A 17,424-nucleotide genomic window follows, 5' to 3' on the forward strand; every position below is an offset into this window, starting at 1 on the left:
TTCAAACCCACCAGCTACTCCTCGGAAGGAAGGTTGGGCAATCTACTTCCGTAGTGATACTGCCTTGGAAACCCAAGGAGGGGTTGCTATGAGTTGGGTCTGACTTGATGGCACATAACAACAACAATAAACATACCTACAGTTCCAAATTCCTGACTCCTATTCCAGTATATTTTCCCTTATATCTCTCAGATAGATTCTTAGCTTCCTATGGTACCTAAAGTAATGCTGGGTCTCTAACATGGGATTAAACACAAGGTGTCTAAGAAGCTATTCTGCCTATAAAATAATGCATATACAATTACCAGCAGCATGTTCAAATGAGTGCTCTCTTTTGAGGCAGACATCCTAGGAAGCAATCTGGGACTGGTCACATCTTGTTTAGTGTTCTTTTCCCCAAAGTAATGTCGCTTCCCCAGGGGCTCAATAAAATATAGTAGATGAATTTCACTATCAATTCTAATGAGATAAACTTTTCATGTCATTAAGTACCTGAAAAAAAATAATCAATTTAAAATGATTGTGGAGGGGAAAACAATACTGAAAATGTCTGTTGACTAAGATGCTAACAAATATTAAGTTCTTTCAGCAGTTGAAAGGTGTGCTTACTAATATAATCTCCAGGTAATTACAAACTTATTAATACATGTAGAAATGAAAGTAGAAATAAGAATGCAAAAAAATAATTCAATTCCATAAACAGTGATTACGCCTACTATAATGAAGATGATTATGTTGGGAATGACCCAAACTACCATACATTGAGTAACAGGTACTCAGCTCTGTACTTTATATAAGTACACAAAAAATCTTATTAAATATTATTTTATGTCTCTAGACATTAGAGAAAACAATTTGCCAAGGTATAGCCACATAGCAAATTAGTGATCATTCTGAGTTTCAAATTCACGTCTATTTGACTCTAAAACTTGAGCTAGGCTTGTAAGAACAGATTGGAGTAAAAATTCTGAGATTAATGTAAAAAAGTATATAGAAGCAAATAAGAAGGAAGCAGTACAAGCGAGGCTCCAAGATCTTTATCTCAGGGCTATTTGACAGGAGATAAAAGAGCAGAGTTTCCACTAATTCCTCAGAATTAGCTCATTAAAAAATGAGTAATATGATTTGGACATAAAGAACAAAAGTTCAAACAGAAAATAAAAGAAAGAAAGCTAGATAGCATTTCCTTTTGCATATCTATTTTGTGGGCATGTAGAGATGGCCTTTCTAATGGAGATACCAGCAAATGAAAATAGTCTAAGTGACAGCTATCAATATTGAACTAACTCCTTTGGTTTTCTCTGCCAACTTTTAACTTATTTTCCCTGGCCTGCATTTAGCTGGTATATCTTCCTGCCTAGTTTGGTAACAATATGTTAGTTGTGGTGCTGGATTTCATGTATATTTCCCTTACCATACTGTGAACATAGTGAAAGCTGAGACCATGTCTGTTTTGCTCACCATTGTTGCCCCATTACTTTGTTCATTGCTAATCCTATAGTAGTTGATTAACAAATAGATACTGAATGAATGAACATTCTTAATCACTATGCTATATACTGCTAGGCACTGAACTAGGTATTGGGGTCATATAGATGTATGATGGTTCTGCCACCCGGAGAGCTTCTAGTCCACTGGGAAGATGACCTTGGAATAAAGGTGCTATAGTGTGGTAAATGCAACAAAACATATCCATTTTATAGAAGTATCAGGCAGTGGGAAAAAATAGACAAATTTCAAAAAAAAGCTAGACATAAAGATACAAAGCTGAATGATTTACTTCCTTTCTTGATTCCATAGTTTCTATTAAAAATCAAACTTTTAAACTAGAAATTGGAGAATAAACATGCCAGAAAGCATTTAAAGTAATAAAGTAATGGGAGACAGTGAAAGAGTACTCAACATTTCAGGTAAGAATCCCCAGGCCCAGACAATTTATGCTCCAGAGCTATGAAAAAGCCTGAAGTTATGACTGTTTTGTCTAAAAATCAATGAGGAGTCAGGGGGAAAGAAATTAAAAGAGGATCAAACATGGGAGCAATTTTTGTTTTTTTAAAGCTAATTCTCCACAACAGAATTCTAGAAAGGAATATATGTAAACAGATGAGCTCTCTGCCATGTGAAAAAAAGATCTGACAGAGAAAGAAAGACTTCCCCCAGAGCCGGCACCCTGAGCTTGGACATCCAGCTTCCTAAACTGCGAGACAATAAATTTCTCTTTGTTAAATCCTTCCACTTGTGGTGTTTCTGTTATAGTTTCACTAGAGAACTAAGACAGACATGTTGAATTCTTCATTAGTTGAGCAGCTGCAAGTGTCTCAAGAGCAGGGATGCTCATGCTATTTTACCCCACCTATGTCCATGAGGGATGTGGCACATACCTCCCATCAGTAGCAGTGGCCTCTCTGGTGTTGATTATAAATAGAGGTCAGGATAGGCTGGTGGAGGAGAAGCTCCTTCTATTCCTATTGAGGGTTAATACTCGGAGAGGATATCCTGAATTTGGTCCTGTCTTGTTAAATATCATTTTAAATTAATAACTTGCATAAGAACTTAAAAGTCAGGCCTATCCCATTTGCAGATGACAAGATGAAGTTTATTCATATTAAATACAACAAAACCTTACTGATCACTTTCTACATGGCCTGTCCAATGCTAAAGATAGTTCTTTCCATGGAGAGTTACAAGGTTTTATATGTATGAAGATGAAAACATGGCTTAAAAGATCTGTTTTGTTTGTGTGATTGTTTTTGTTTTAACTTACTATAAGCTTAACATGAACAAACACTTTGATCAAGGACCAAAAATCTACTTTAACCTGTATACCCAGGGAAAGGCATCCACAACTTGGGAAGTGATAATGTATCAGCATTACTGTACACTGTATAGATCTCATCTGGAGTACCTTGTACATATCAAGTACCACATTTTGTGGACATTAACAAACAACAGTGTATCCAGAGAAGGGAAACCAGGATGGCAAAGTGTCTGGAAATGATGCCTTAGGAGAAATAGTGGAAAGACGACAGATATATAATCCTATAGAAGCTTAGAGAGTTCATATAAGCCATTATCAAGTATCTGCATGTTAATTGAAATTGCTCTCAAACACCTGGAGTTTGGAGAACAGGAACAAGATTTATTCTGTGTGTGCCTATATTAAAACAACAACAACAACAAACAGGTCTGCAAGGTGAACAATTATACCAGGTAGGTACACTCCTTAGAAAAATCAACCATAGGAGATCAGAAAGGCAGAATCTGCTCAGAGGACAGGAATGCATAGGAAAGAAGGGCACAGGAAAAGGTGACCACAGGGAGGAAGTGGGAAGAGAGCTGTTACATTGTGGGGATTGCCATCAATGTCATGAAACAAAATTGTATGAACTGTTGAATGGAAAATGACTTTGTTCTTAAAACTTTCACCCAGATCACAATAAAAAAATAAAACAACAAAAGAATAGGTATACACACAGCAAGCGACATTCTTTAATGGATGCCAGCTATGGGAAGGGTGGAAGAGAGAATCACTAGATCATAAACATGTATTAATTCTGGTGATAGGAAGGACAATACACAATATGGGGGAATCCACAGCATGGCCAAAGTAAATGAAGACACTGAGAGGTATGCAAAAATTTACAAAGACAGTATAACAAGCAACAAATATGTGACTACATGCACATGAATATACAGGTATATTTGTGGGCATATGTGTATGTTTGAATGTGCTGCATATACATCCATATTTATAATAAAGCAGATAGGGAGTGCAGTGAAGAATGCTTCGTAGACATACTCAAACATCATGTGGAATTGATAATGTTCTATATCCTAGTTTGGTGAGTAGTGTCCAGGGTGTTAAAAGCTTGCAAGTAGCCATCTAAGGCATAACTATTTGTCTCTTCCCGTCTGGAGCAAAGGAGTGGGAAGGAAATCAAAGACTCAAGGATAAAATCAGTCCACAGGACTAATATCCTGTCTGAACAACAGCCTGCTACCACTACTGTTAATTCTGACCAGAAACACAATAGAAGGTCCTGATCAGATTGGAGAAAAATGTAGAACAAACTCAAATTCATCCAAACAACCAGACTTTCTGGACTAACATAAACTAAAAGAACCCCTGAGATTATTCCCCTAAGAAACCCTTTAACCGGGAACTGAAGCCACTGCCAGAGGTCATCTTTCTGCCAATTAATAGATTGGGCTATAAAATAAACAATAACACCTGTGAAGATTGGGCTTCTTTAAACAATCAACTCTATGAGACCAAATGGTCAACATTTACACAAAAGCAAAGATGAGAAGGTAAGAAAGGGTGGGGGAATGGGATGGATGGAAACAGAATAGGCAGGGTAGAAATGTGAAAGTCCTAATATATTATGGGGATTTTACCCAATGCCACAGAACAATTTGTGTAGGAATTGTTGAATGGGAATATAATCTGCTAAAAATATATCTCCTTAAAATCAGGAAGAAAACAAGGATGACTGCTTCCACAATTGCTATTCAGTATTGTACAATTATGTAAGAAAAAGAAATAAAATGCATCCAAATTGGGAAGGAAGAAATAAAACTATATTTGTAGACTGCATAATCCAATACACAGAAAAATCACAAAGATCTCACAAGAAAGCTACTACAGCTAATAAATAAATGCAGAAAAGTGGCAAGGGTACAAGATTAACATCTTAAAAAATTAATTATGTTTCCATATACTAACAATGAACAAGCTGAAAAGGAAATTAAGGAAACAATCCTATTTACAATAGCATTTAAAGCAAATAAAACAACTAGGAATAGATTTACCAAGAAGCTAAAAGACTTCTACACTGAAAACTACAAAAATTGCTGAAAGAAACTAAAGATTTAAATAATGGAAAGACATCCTGTGTTCATGGAATGGAAGAATTAATATGGTTAAGATGTGAATACTTCCCAAGGAAATCCAGAGAGTCAACACAATCCTCATCTAAGTTACAACAGTCTTTTTGCAGCAATGGAAAAAATAATCCTCAAATTTATATGGAATTTCAAGGGATTCCATATAACCAAAACAATTTTGAAATAATCTGGTACTGGTATAATAGACCAATGAAATAAAACTGAATCACAAATAAAGCCATATATCTATAACAAATTGGTTTTCAATAAAAGTGCTATCTATTCGATGGGGAAAGGACAATTTGTTTAACAAATGGTGCTTAGAAAAACTGGATATCCATATACAAAAGAATAAAGTTGGACCCATACCTTACAGTATACAGGAAAATTAATTCAAAATGGATCAACATAAGAATCAAAACTATAAAACTCTTAGAAGAAAACATAGGGGTAAACTTCAATACCTTGTATTTGACAATAAATACTTAGATATTTCACCAAAAGCATAAGCAAGCAGAATATATAAAATGGACTTCAACAAAGTTAAAAACAAAAACAACTGTGCATCAATGTACTTTATCAAGAAAGTGAAGAAACAACCTTAAAATGGGAGAAAATTTTGGTAACCATGTATCTTGTAAGGGTTTAATATTAAGAACATACAAAGAATCTTATGGGTCAACAACAGAAAGACAACCCAATTGAAAAATGGGCACAGGACTTGAATAGACTTATCTTCAAAGAAGATATATGACCAAGGGGCAATAAACACAAGTAAAGATGCTCAATGTCATTAGTCATTGTTGTTGTTGTTAGTTGCCATCGATTTCATTTCTACTCATAGAGATCCTATGTATGAAAGAATGAAACACTGCCCGGTCCTTCGCCATCCTCACAATCATTGCTAAGCTTTAGCCCATCATTGTCAATCTATCTCATTGAAGGTCTTGTCCTTTTTGCTAACCCTCTACTTAAGCAAGCATAATATCCTTCTCCAGGGACTGGTCTCTTCTGATAACATGGTGAAAGTATGTGAGACAAAGTCTGGCCATTCTCACTTCTGATTTCTTCAACAGATTTGTTCATTCTTCTGGCAGTCCATGGTATTTTCAGTATTCTTCACCAACACCAAAATTCAAATGCACCAATTTTTCTTTGATCTTTCTTATTCATTGTCCTGCTTTCACATGCACATGAAGGAATGTAAATACTACATGGAGTCAGGTGCACTTTAGTCTTCAAAGTGATAACTTTGTTCTTTAACATTTCAAAGAGGTCTTTTGTAGTTGATTTACCCAATGTAATACATCATTTGATTTCTTCACTGCTGCTTCTATGGATATTAATTTTGGATCCATATAAAATGAAATCCTTGACAATTTCAAATTTTTTCCATTTATCATGATGTTGCTTATTGATCAAATTGTGAGGACTTTTGTTTTCTTTATGTTGAAGTGTAATCTATATGGAAGGTTGTAACCTTTGATCTTCATCAGAAAGTCCTTTAAGTCTTCTTCACTTTCACCAAGCAAATTATATCATCTATATATTGCAGGTTATTTATGTCTTCTTCCAGTGCTGATGTTGCATTCTTCTTCTTAGACTCCAGTTTTTCAGACCATTTGCTCAGCATACAGATTGAATAAGTATGCTAAAAGGATATGAGCCTGATATACACCCTTCTTGATTTTAAACCATGCTGTATCTCTTTGTTCCGTTTTAATGACAGCTTCTTGTTCTATGTAGAGGTTCTTCATGAGAACAGTTAAGTGTTATGGAATTCCCATTCTTCTTAACATTATCAATAATCTGTTATGATCCACACAGTTGAATGTCTTCGCATAGTCAATAAAACACAAGTAAACACCTTTCTATATTCTTTGCTTTCAGCCAAGGTCCATCTGACATCAGCAATGCCATCCTCTTCTGAGTCCTCCTTTAATTTGTGGCAGTTCCCTGTCGATATACTGCTGCAACTGTTTCTGAATTATTTTCAGCAAAAATTTTCTTGTATGTGATAATAATGCTATTGTTGGATAATTGCTGCATTCAGTTGGATTATGTTTCTTTGGAATGGGCACAACTATGGATCTATTCCAGTTAGGTGCTGAGGTAGCTGTCTTCCAAATTTCTTGACAAAAAATGATTGAGGGCTTCCAGTGTTACTTCTGTTTGTTGAAACATCTCAATGGGTATTCTGTCAATTTTTGGAGCTTTGTTTTTCTCCATTGCCTTCAATGCAGCTTAGACTTCTTCCTTGTTTACCATTTATTCTTGACAATATGCTACTTCTTGAAATGGTTGAACATTGACCAATTCTTTTCAGTACAATGACTTTGTATTTCTTACATCTTCTTTTGATGCTTCCTGCATTGTTTAATATTTTTTTTCCACAAAATCCTTCAATATTGCAACTCAAGGCTTGAATTTTTTCTTCAGTTCCTTAAACCTGAGAAGTGCTGTGCGTTTTTCCCTTTTGGCTTTTTAACTCCGGGTCTTTAGACATTTCATTATAATACTTTACTTGATTTTCTCCAGCCACCCTTTGCAATCTTCTGCACAACTCTTTTACTTCATCATTTCTTCTTTTTTCTTTAGCTACTCTCCATTAAGAGCAAGTTTCAGAGTACCTTCTGACTTCCATTTTGGCGTTTTCTTTCTTTCTTGTCTTTTTAATGACCTTTAGATTTATTCATGTATGATGTCCTCCCACAACTTGTCTGGTCTTATGTCATTCATTAGTGTTCAGTGTGTTAAAGCTATTCTTCAGATGGTCTCTGAATACAGGTGAGATATACTCAAGGTTGTATTTTGTCTCTTGTGAATTAAAAAAAAAAAATTAGCTTCAGCTGAAATGAGCAATTGATGGTCTTTTCCACAGTCAGTCCTCGGCCTTGTTCTGACTGATGATACTGAGCTTCCCCATTGCCTCTTTTCAACAGATGTTGTCCATCTGGGGTGTTCCATGTGTATAGTTGCCATTTATGTTGTTGAGAAAAGGTGTTTGCAATGAATAAACCATCAGATTTGCAGAATTTGATCATGTGGTCACCAGCATCATTTCTTTCACCAAGGCCATGTTTTCCAACCACCAAGGCCTCTATTTTGTTTCCAAATTTTGTGTTCCAATCACTAGTAATTATCAGTGCATCCTGGTTGCATGTTTGGTCAATTTCAGACTGCAGAAGTTGTTAAAAAATCTTCAGTTTCTTCATCTTTGGCTTTAGTGATTGGTGCTTAAATTTGAATAATAGTAGTATTAACTGGTCTTCCTTGTAGGTTATGGATATTATCCTATCACTGAGAGCATTGTACTTCAGGATAGATCATGAAATGTTCCTTTTGATGATGAATGTGATGTCATTCTTCTTCGATTTGTCATTCCTGGCATAATACACCATATGATTGTCTGATTCAAATGGCCAACACAGTCCATTTCAGTTCAATGCCTAGGATAGTGATCTTTACATGTTCCATTTCATTTTTTATTAATCATTAGGAGAATTCAAATAAAAACCACAATGCTATCACTTCAACCCTTTACCAACAAATCAAAACAAAACTCACTGTCATTGAGTTGATTCCAACTCATAGCAACCCTTTTCATTTTCTGAGGCAGTAAATCTTTACAGAAGTAGATTGCCCATGGAGTGGTTGGTGGGTTTGAACCACCAATCTTCTCATTAGCAGTCAAATGCCTTAGGTACTATGCCATGGCTATTATCAGGAAAATGGAAAATAACAAGGATATAGAGAAACCAAAACTCTCATGCATTGTTGGTAGAATTATAAAATATCGTACCTCTGTGGAGGCTACAAGGAGCTCTGGTAGCATAGTGGCTAAAGCACTTGACTGCTAACCAGAAGGCTGTTGGTTCAAACCCACCAGCCACTCCTCGGAAGGAAGGTTGGGCAATCCTACTTCCGTAGTGATACTGCCTCGGAAACCCAAGGAGGGGTCGCTATGAGTCGGGGCCGACTCGATGGCACATAACAACAACAACATGGAGGCTACAGGATCTCTGGTGGTGTAGTGCCTAAGGCATTTGACTGTTAATCAGAAGGCTGGAGGTTCAAACCCACTAGCCACTCCTCAGAAGGAAGGTTGGGCAATCTACTTCCATAGTGATACTGCCTCAGCAACCCAAGAAGGGGTCCCTATGAGTCAGGGCTGACTCAATGGCACATAACAACAACAATGTTTTTGGTACTCCTTAGACAAGTGTAGTCAATTATAGTTAAAACATTATAAAAATATGCTTTAATAAAGAGATTTATACAAAATTTCCTCCATTAATTCCCTGAAGATTTTTTTAAACAAACTATCATACATTGCTGTGATCTTTTATTAGCCTCATATGACATGTGCTTCTGAGACTTCTGAATATTTCAAATATAGTTAGGCTAAGATCACCTCAGAATTCCATTATCTTTTAGTTTTGTATTAATTTGGAAAATAACAATGATAACCTAATGCCTTTTTCTGACATTTTTACCAAAAGGGAAAGTTGTATGTTTTCATACATCAATAAATAGAAAAAAAAGAGGTGACACCCACTCAGATGACTGCCACTCTCCAACTTCCAGCACTAAGCACAACTAAAAAATGAGTCAGTAATTGGGTGCAATTTTTTGTCCTTCTTTTTTGCTTTTGTCTGCTTTTTTTTTTTTTTTTTTTTTGAAAGCATAGAAGCAGCTGAGTACGGATGATAGTATCAGAATATAAAACTATCTTTTATGGAGGAAGATTGCTGTAGGTATGCTGCTCCCCCTAACATTAATCACATGCATTATATTCCTCAAAGTTCACCACAATCAATCTTTTGGGCCTAAGGTAGAATTACAGTCTCCCAGCTGTTCAAAACCAGTGCACATCATAACAAACTCCAGGAAGGGATGACTCCCAATAGATACTCAGATTGTCTTTCCCAGTGCCTATAGGGGATAATAAATTAACTTAAGAATAAAGATAATACAGTCAATTTTCTATTGAGTGAGCCAGCTATTTAACATCTTTGTACTTCTTCCTTATTTGTAAACATAGTCTAATAATTACCTATCCCACTGGGTCTTGTTAGGATTAAATTAAATAATGTTTATAAAGTGCCTGTTTGCCTATCAGTGGGTGAATGGGTAAACAAATAATGGTACATACACACGTTGGAATACTACACAACATTAAAGAATAACAAAGTATCCACAAAACATCTCATAACATGGATGAACCTGGAGGACATTATGCTGAGTGAAGTAGCTCATCACAAAAGGAGCAATATTGTAAGAGTTCATTAGTATAAAAAGCCAAGGAAAGGTTTACACACACAAAGAGATATTCTTTGATGATTATCAGGGATGAGCATGGAAGGGAGGGAAAATTATTACCTAGATAATAGACACATACTAATTTGGGTGAGGTGATATACAATAAGAGGGTGATCAGCACAAATATCATCACCCTAAGGAAAAGAAGACATGGAGAAGTGCACAAGAGTTACAGACAACAAAAGTAAATACTATTACATATACAATCCTTTGATATCAATAACAGCAAACAATAATGTATGAAAGGATACACAGGCAGATAGGCAAGATGAACAGATACAGGCAGGTGAATGGGACTACATTCACAACCACATATAGGTTTGGCAGACAATATTTTGACTTACGTATTTGTACGTGCTATAAATAAATTTAGGTATATTGTAAATAGTAGGCAAAGTTATGAAAACTTCTTAGCTGTAACCAAACATCTTGAAGGGATGATTCATTTGCCTGGGGGCTCAGGACCATAGGCTCAGGGGACATCAAGGTCAATTGGCATAACAGAGTCCACAAAGACAATGTTTTACATCCTACTTTGGTGAGTAGTGACTAGGGTCTTAAAAGCTTGCCAAAGGCCCTCTAATGTGCAACTATTGCTGTCTCCCCATCCAAAGCAAAGAAGAGTGAAGAAAATCAAAGACACATGGAAACAATTAATCCAAAGGTCTAATGGACCATGTGAACCTCAGACTCTACAACCCTGAGATTAGAAGAACTAGATGGTGCCCAGCTACCACTGCCAACTACTCAGAAAGGGATCACAATAGAAGGTACTGGATAGAGCAAGATAAAAATGTGGAAAAGAATTCAAAATCTTAAAAAAGACCAGGCTTACTGCTCTGATAGCAACTTGTGGAGCCCCCTAGACTAGGGACCTTGTTGTTGTTGTTGTTGTTTGCCGTTGAGTCTGCCCCGACCCCTCCTTGGGTTTCAGAGGCAGTATCACTACGGAAATAGGATTGCCCAACCTTCCTTCCGAGGAGTGGCTGGTGGGATTGAACCGCCAGCCTTCTGGTGAGCAGTCAAGTGCCTTAGGCACTATGCTATTCACCCTTTAAGCCTGGAACTAAATTTACTCTTATGGTTCAAATTTCAGGCAAAATAGACAGGTCTATAAGGTGAACAATAATACCAGAGAGGTACAGACTCCTTAGAACAATCAACCGTAAGAGATCAAAAGGGCAGCGCTTGCCCAGGCATGAAGCTCAGAAGTCAGGAAGAGATGGGAAAGAAGGATGGATGGAAATGGGAAACACAGGAAGGAAGTGAGAAGAGTGCTATTCCATTGTGGTGATTGCAATCTATGTTATGAAACAAAATGTGTATTAACTGTGAATGAAACAAAATGTGTATTAACCGTTGAATAGAAAACCAATTTGTCTGTATACTTTCACTCATATCACAAAAAAGTTTTTTGTTTTTTTTTTAAAAAGGAAAGAAACATTTACCTTAGATCATGAGGAAAAAAAAAAAAAAGAGAATGTTGACACATGAAAAATGTAACTAACATCATTGAGCAATCTGAGTAGAAATTGTGAAAGGTAAGCCTAATTTGTTGTGTAAACTTTCACAAAAAGCACAATAAAATATTACTTGAAAAAAAATACAAGTAAAATGCCTGGCAAATAGCAATCACTAATAAATGGAACCATTATTTTTGTTCCACTAATATTTGAAGTTGAAGAAAGACTTCCCTTTCTGGATAGGGGGTAGAATTTGTTTCCAGTCAGTTATAAAAGTAGAGAAGATGGATTTCAGAAGCCAATCTAAAAATTATTACTGAATTAAACTATATACAAAGCAATTATGAAAAACAACAACAGTGGATTGATACCTAAAAATCTCAAGGAACTTTAAATGCACCTGTTAAAAATATTGTCAAGGGAAATAGACATACTAAAGAGTTAGACTGTTTCTAGCTTCATTCCAGTGACTGCCTTGTGATGCAGTTGGGAACAGGACACATACATATATTGGAAAATACATAAAAACAAGATGTTTTGAAATACACAATACCTCTGATGATTGGCTTTTCCTGGAAACTAAAGATAAAGATAACACAGATGTGTTTCTGGTACTTCGACTATCTAATGAGCGACCCTTATGCTGAGTACCATAGATTACTTAAGAAAGATTTCCTTTGTCATTGAATAATGATGAGAGAATATTTCCTGTGTATTAGTAAAATGATAGACCAATAGAAGCATAGAGTGTCTTGTTGATAAAAGTTGTCTATATTGTGATTCTTTCAACTTAATCTCTAATGCACCAAAATGGTAAGTATCTCCCCCTGGACATCTTCCTGATAGCTCTTACATAACTCAAGCCCCTCAAATTCAGTACATTCAAAACTGATCTCATTACCATCCCCCTCCACATGCACAACCTGCTCCACCTCCTGTGTCTCTTATCAAAGGAAATGGTACTCTCAACCACAACTGTTCAGTTTTGCAAGCCAGGAATTTAGGAGCCATTCTTGACTTCCTCTCTTTTCCTCCCAAGTTTTACTCATCATTAAACACTATTGAGATTACTTCCTAAATTTCTCCCTCTGTCCATCTATCTTCCAGTCACCAACCATCAGACTAATCTAACGACCATCATCTCTCTCCTGGACTTCTGTAGCCAGCATCTAACTGTAGCCGCCTAACTGATCTAGCTCTACAGCATTATACGTTTGCCTCCCACCACCCCAACAGGGCCTTACTCCCAAATTATCTCACACCATAGCATGGACGGGATCATATTACCCTGTCACCACGAATTCATGCTTAAATTCTTAGATGGCTTCTGATGGCCTTACAATGAAGAGAAAGAAACTACACTTTAATATACCCCTGCCTCTCAAGTTACTCCACACTTCTTGCCCTTGCTCCAGCCACACTAGCCTTTGTGTCCTCACTACAAGGCTGTTCAGGTTGTTCCCACTGCCTGAAACATTCTTGCCAATCCTCTTTACTATTTACCCCTTCAGATTTCTTTTCAATTATCTCTTCCTCCAAGGAGCTTTATTCAAGCTCCTGGACTACGTCAACTTCCCATTACACACTATCATAACACCTTGCCACTCTTGCTAATTGTTGAATTACTCATTCCTATTAGTCTGTAAATTCTAGGAGAAAAGGAACCACATCTATTTTGGCTCACCATTTGCCCCAGCCCAAGTACAGGATCTACTACCTAGTAATACTCAATAAATATTTGTGGGATGAATAAAATAAAGGATGGCATTGTTTTCAGTGAAGAGACCATACTATTTTGCTTTGAGAAAGAAAGAAAAGAAGCTTCAGCAGGAGGTTTCTTGTATAACTGTCCAGTTTGGTTTGTGAATATAAATATGAAAGTGGTTAATTCAACCAGATTAAGGAAAAGACATAGGATTTGCCAAAAATAAGTTTCTAATGCTTTTACCTTTAGTTTTAAAGAGTTCAGTTTTTCCTCCCTGAGGTGTTCTCTCAACATCTCTCGGTGGAGCCTCTCCTGTTCCCTGGCAAATTCGCCAAGCGTGTACTGGCGCACACTGTTATGGCGGCTGGACATGCCCAGGGTGCTGCCCCCTTGACTGGGCACGCTGGTGAAGCCTTGTCTCCTGGTGAAGTAGTATACTGTGACACAGCTAAAATGCACATTCTTTGTCCTCAGCCGCTTCTCTCTTTTGAGGATGGAGGAAGCTGAAAGAGAAAGAAACAATTCAGTGAACACTTAGATCAGTGGTTTTCAGAAGAGACGAAGATTTAGAAAATACAACTTTATGACCTGGAATCTATAGTCAACCTTTCTCAGCTAGGGGACAGTTGAAATGTCATCCCATGACTGACAAAGAAATCTTTATATTTGCTTTCTTAAAATTTCTTGTAGTTGTGATAGTGTAGAAAGTACTTTTATAATGGTAGTGTAAGCAAACTTGTCAATAGTCTGTAAGTCAGTGGCTGAATTTAATTTCTCATTTTTCCTAATCCTTTGAGTTTTGGTTTATGATTGTAACATGAGTGATACCGTCCCTAATCAAAAGAGATACATAATACAAATCCTCATCCTTTGAATCTTATTCTGATATGGAGAATATTTGACATGACATTCAGTATGTTTTTAGAAAATTCCAAAAAGCAATAAAAATAGACTAAAAAGGCTCACTGCTATTTAGATTTTTTTTAACAGTACAAATCTCACAAAGCTTTCATTTGATTAAAAAAAAAAAAACAATATTCCCATTAAATAGCATTAAAAAAAACAAAAACAAAAAACCCTCAAACCTGTTTCTGTCAAGTTGATTCTGAGCCTATGGGACAGAGTAGAACTGACCCATAGGGTTTCCAAGACTGTAATCTTTAAGAAAGCAGATTGTCACATCATTTTCCTATGGAGCAGCTGGTGGGTTTGAACCTGGTGACCTTTTGGGTGTTTGCACTGCACCTCAGGGCTCCTTCTCAGATAGCATTACAAATAGTGTAATTTTACTCCAAGTGTGTTGTCATTGTTATTACATGCCATTGAGTCGTTTTCTACTCACCCAGAGGTGCCTTGGAAGACAGACCTGGTGATCCCCTTCCAAAAAATTACAGCCTTGAAAACAACTGACAACAGCAACATATGTTGAAAAAAATGAAAACGTCATGATATATATCAGAAACTTTATTGTTAGCTAAAGGGCAATTAAGCTCAAAACAGAGCATCAAAAAGTTCAAGATAACACTAGAGTTGAGAGAAAGTGAGCCACACATTCTAATCATGATCTTTTGGAGCTGGAAGCATGGTAGACATCATTTAGCTCAGTCCTTTTATTTTATGTAAAGTAACCCAAGGTTTGGGGAATTTGAGTGCCTTCTGTGGATGTAGCTTTAATGGCAGAGCTAAAACTTAAATCTAAAAGCTCCCAATCTCATGCCATATTATATGATGTTTCTCTCATTGGGGCAGGAATGGCACACTAAATTGAAAAGATAGATAAATAATCATGCTCAAGTAGAAAGACAGATAGAAAGAAAGAATGAACTGAGAAGAAATCCTTGAATAGCAAAAAGAACATAAACTGCATGTACAGTGTGCTTCCCACATGAAGTACTTTAAATGAATTATCTCATTTTATTCTCACAACAAGTTCTTGAGTTGATATTACCTGTGTACCTATTTTGAAAGGAACCCTGGTGATGCAGTGGTTAAGGTGCTCAGCTTCTAACCAAAAGGTCAGTAGTTTGAAGTCACTAGCTGCTCTGCAGGAGAAAGATACAGTCTGCTTCCACTAAGATTACAGCCTTGGAAACCTTGTGGGGCAGTTCTGATCTGTTTTATAGGGACACCATGAGTTGGAATTTACTCAATGGCAACACATTTAGGTTTTTTTATTTTTTGGTTTTACCTATTTTGAGAAAACTGAGACACTAAAAGTTAAATAGCATCTTCATGATCACATAACTAGTGGTAAAACTGGAATTCATTGATAGAGGGCCCAGATTCTTAGCCACCACATCAGAGCCGAGAGCTGAAGGCATAGGGAGCTGAGTAAGGCTGAGACTTGACATCACACTACTTTTGGTAGATGTCAACTGCTGCTGACTTCAGTGATGATTTTGATTTTGGAAGGCTATATATGTAATAAGAGAAAATTGATTACAATATCATTTTATGTTTATAGAAGTATCTTTTCCAAGGAAGTTGAAACTCATGTCTTAATTTTTTCTAAAATACTTTGGTATTTAAGACAAATACAGAGAGGCTTCTATGATTAATATCTTATGACAAATTTATTTATTCAACAAATATAAATTGAGGACATACTATGTGCCAGGACCTTTCTAGGTGGTTAGGATACATCATTAAAAACAACAACAAAAACAAGACAGCAATCCTTGCCCTCATGGAACTTATATTCCTGCAATGAGAAACTGAGACAGAATGAACAGACTCAGAAGATTAAAGAGTTTATGACATTTGGGCATGAATTCAGCTTTCTCAAACTTCTCTCTTCTCTACTGTTTTACTTCTCCAGAGAGACTGCCAGAAAGCAAATGCTTTCAAACGTGCACCTTATTTTTACATTTATTTATGTATACGTTCACTGCAACATACTTGTACTCCTGGCAGTAGAGACAATTCCAACTTTGATTTAAAAGCTCTGATCTGCTTCCTAACCGTATGTTTAAATCATCTCAAAACAGAGAAGAATTTGTCAAAATGTAAAATATCACTGTAGAAAGCAAAATCCAACAATCTGTCTGGTAATCTGCTACTAGATCTGACAACCTTATCTGTCACTACCTTACACCAGAATAGAAGCTTTTATGTGATGACCTTCAATCTTTTTTTCACTCCTGGCTGGTATCACAAAAATGATGCCCTTAAGACATTTCCTTTCAAAACCATAAATTTACAGTTAAGGGAGAAGAAGTTTTAATGTACTTATTTAAAATCAATTATTACCACTTGTTATTATATATATACCTCTGACTTTACATGTTCTTTAGACAATTCATAGTACACTAGACAAATTTCCTTTTTAAAAAAATAATTTATAAGTCTTAAGTCTGAATTTTTACATTATCAGAAGAATTCTTCAACTCTCTGCAACAGATTTCTAGGTGAAATCTGTTGGGCTAATCCTTTCCCACAAAGCCAAATTACCTGATCCCCAAAAGCTAGTGTTTAGAGATGATTTCATAAGGCTTTGAAGATGACAACAGTGGCAGTGTTAAGGGCAAGGGCCCTTCACCTGGGCCCTCGGCAGTGCTGACGTTGTCAAAGTGTGCTAGGATTAGTGCTGCTTCTAATGTACTAGAGTTTCCAATTCAAATAGGGACTAATGTTTGTTTTAGCATTTGCATATTAAGAATAGCACCATAAAAGCAATGTGATTCAAAAGCTTGTGGAATGTATCTAATAGGAAGGCTTTGAAATACTGTAAGATCACTCTTATTAGGGATATTTTTAGTGCAGCTTTCTTGAACTTAGGAGCTACTCACAGCTCTCTTCTGATGACTGAATCAGAGCACTAGAATGGGACTTTATGGTTATCTCCTGCCTCCAGACCTCAATTTGACTAACATCACAAAAATGAAGTCACAAAATAGAATCTTTGTCCTTCAAGCCTGGAAAAAACAGACTAAATTCACTCAGCACCTCTGCCTTAGGGAATCTAAAGCTTCCCTGATATACCTATCTAGTAATTTGTGCCCTTTACAGAATAATTGGACTCTACTTTGGGTCCTTATAGAGTTCAGG

At 36.4% G+C, this 17,424-nt stretch overlaps 1 protein-coding gene across 1 annotated transcript in view; it reads right to left on the reverse strand.

Moving 5' to 3' along the window:
• CSRNP3 (cysteine and serine rich nuclear protein 3) overlaps positions 1 to 17,424 on the reverse strand; it is a 91,293-nt gene that overhangs the window by 11,677 nt on the left and 62,192 nt on the right. The window contains exon 2 of the mRNA XM_007948025.2: positions 13,621 to 13,880. Within this exon, the coding sequence (XP_007946216.1) occupies positions 13,621 to 13,880 (260 nt within the window). The remainder of the gene's footprint in view (positions 1 to 13,620; positions 13,881 to 17,424) is intronic.

The sequence above is a fragment of the Orycteropus afer genome, unplaced genomic scaffold, assembly GCF_000298275.1.
Source record: "Orycteropus afer afer isolate SDZICR_OR568_19922 unplaced genomic scaffold, OryAfe1.0 scaffold00001, whole genome shotgun sequence".
Taxonomy (NCBI): domain Eukaryota; kingdom Metazoa; phylum Chordata; class Mammalia; order Tubulidentata; family Orycteropodidae; genus Orycteropus; species Orycteropus afer.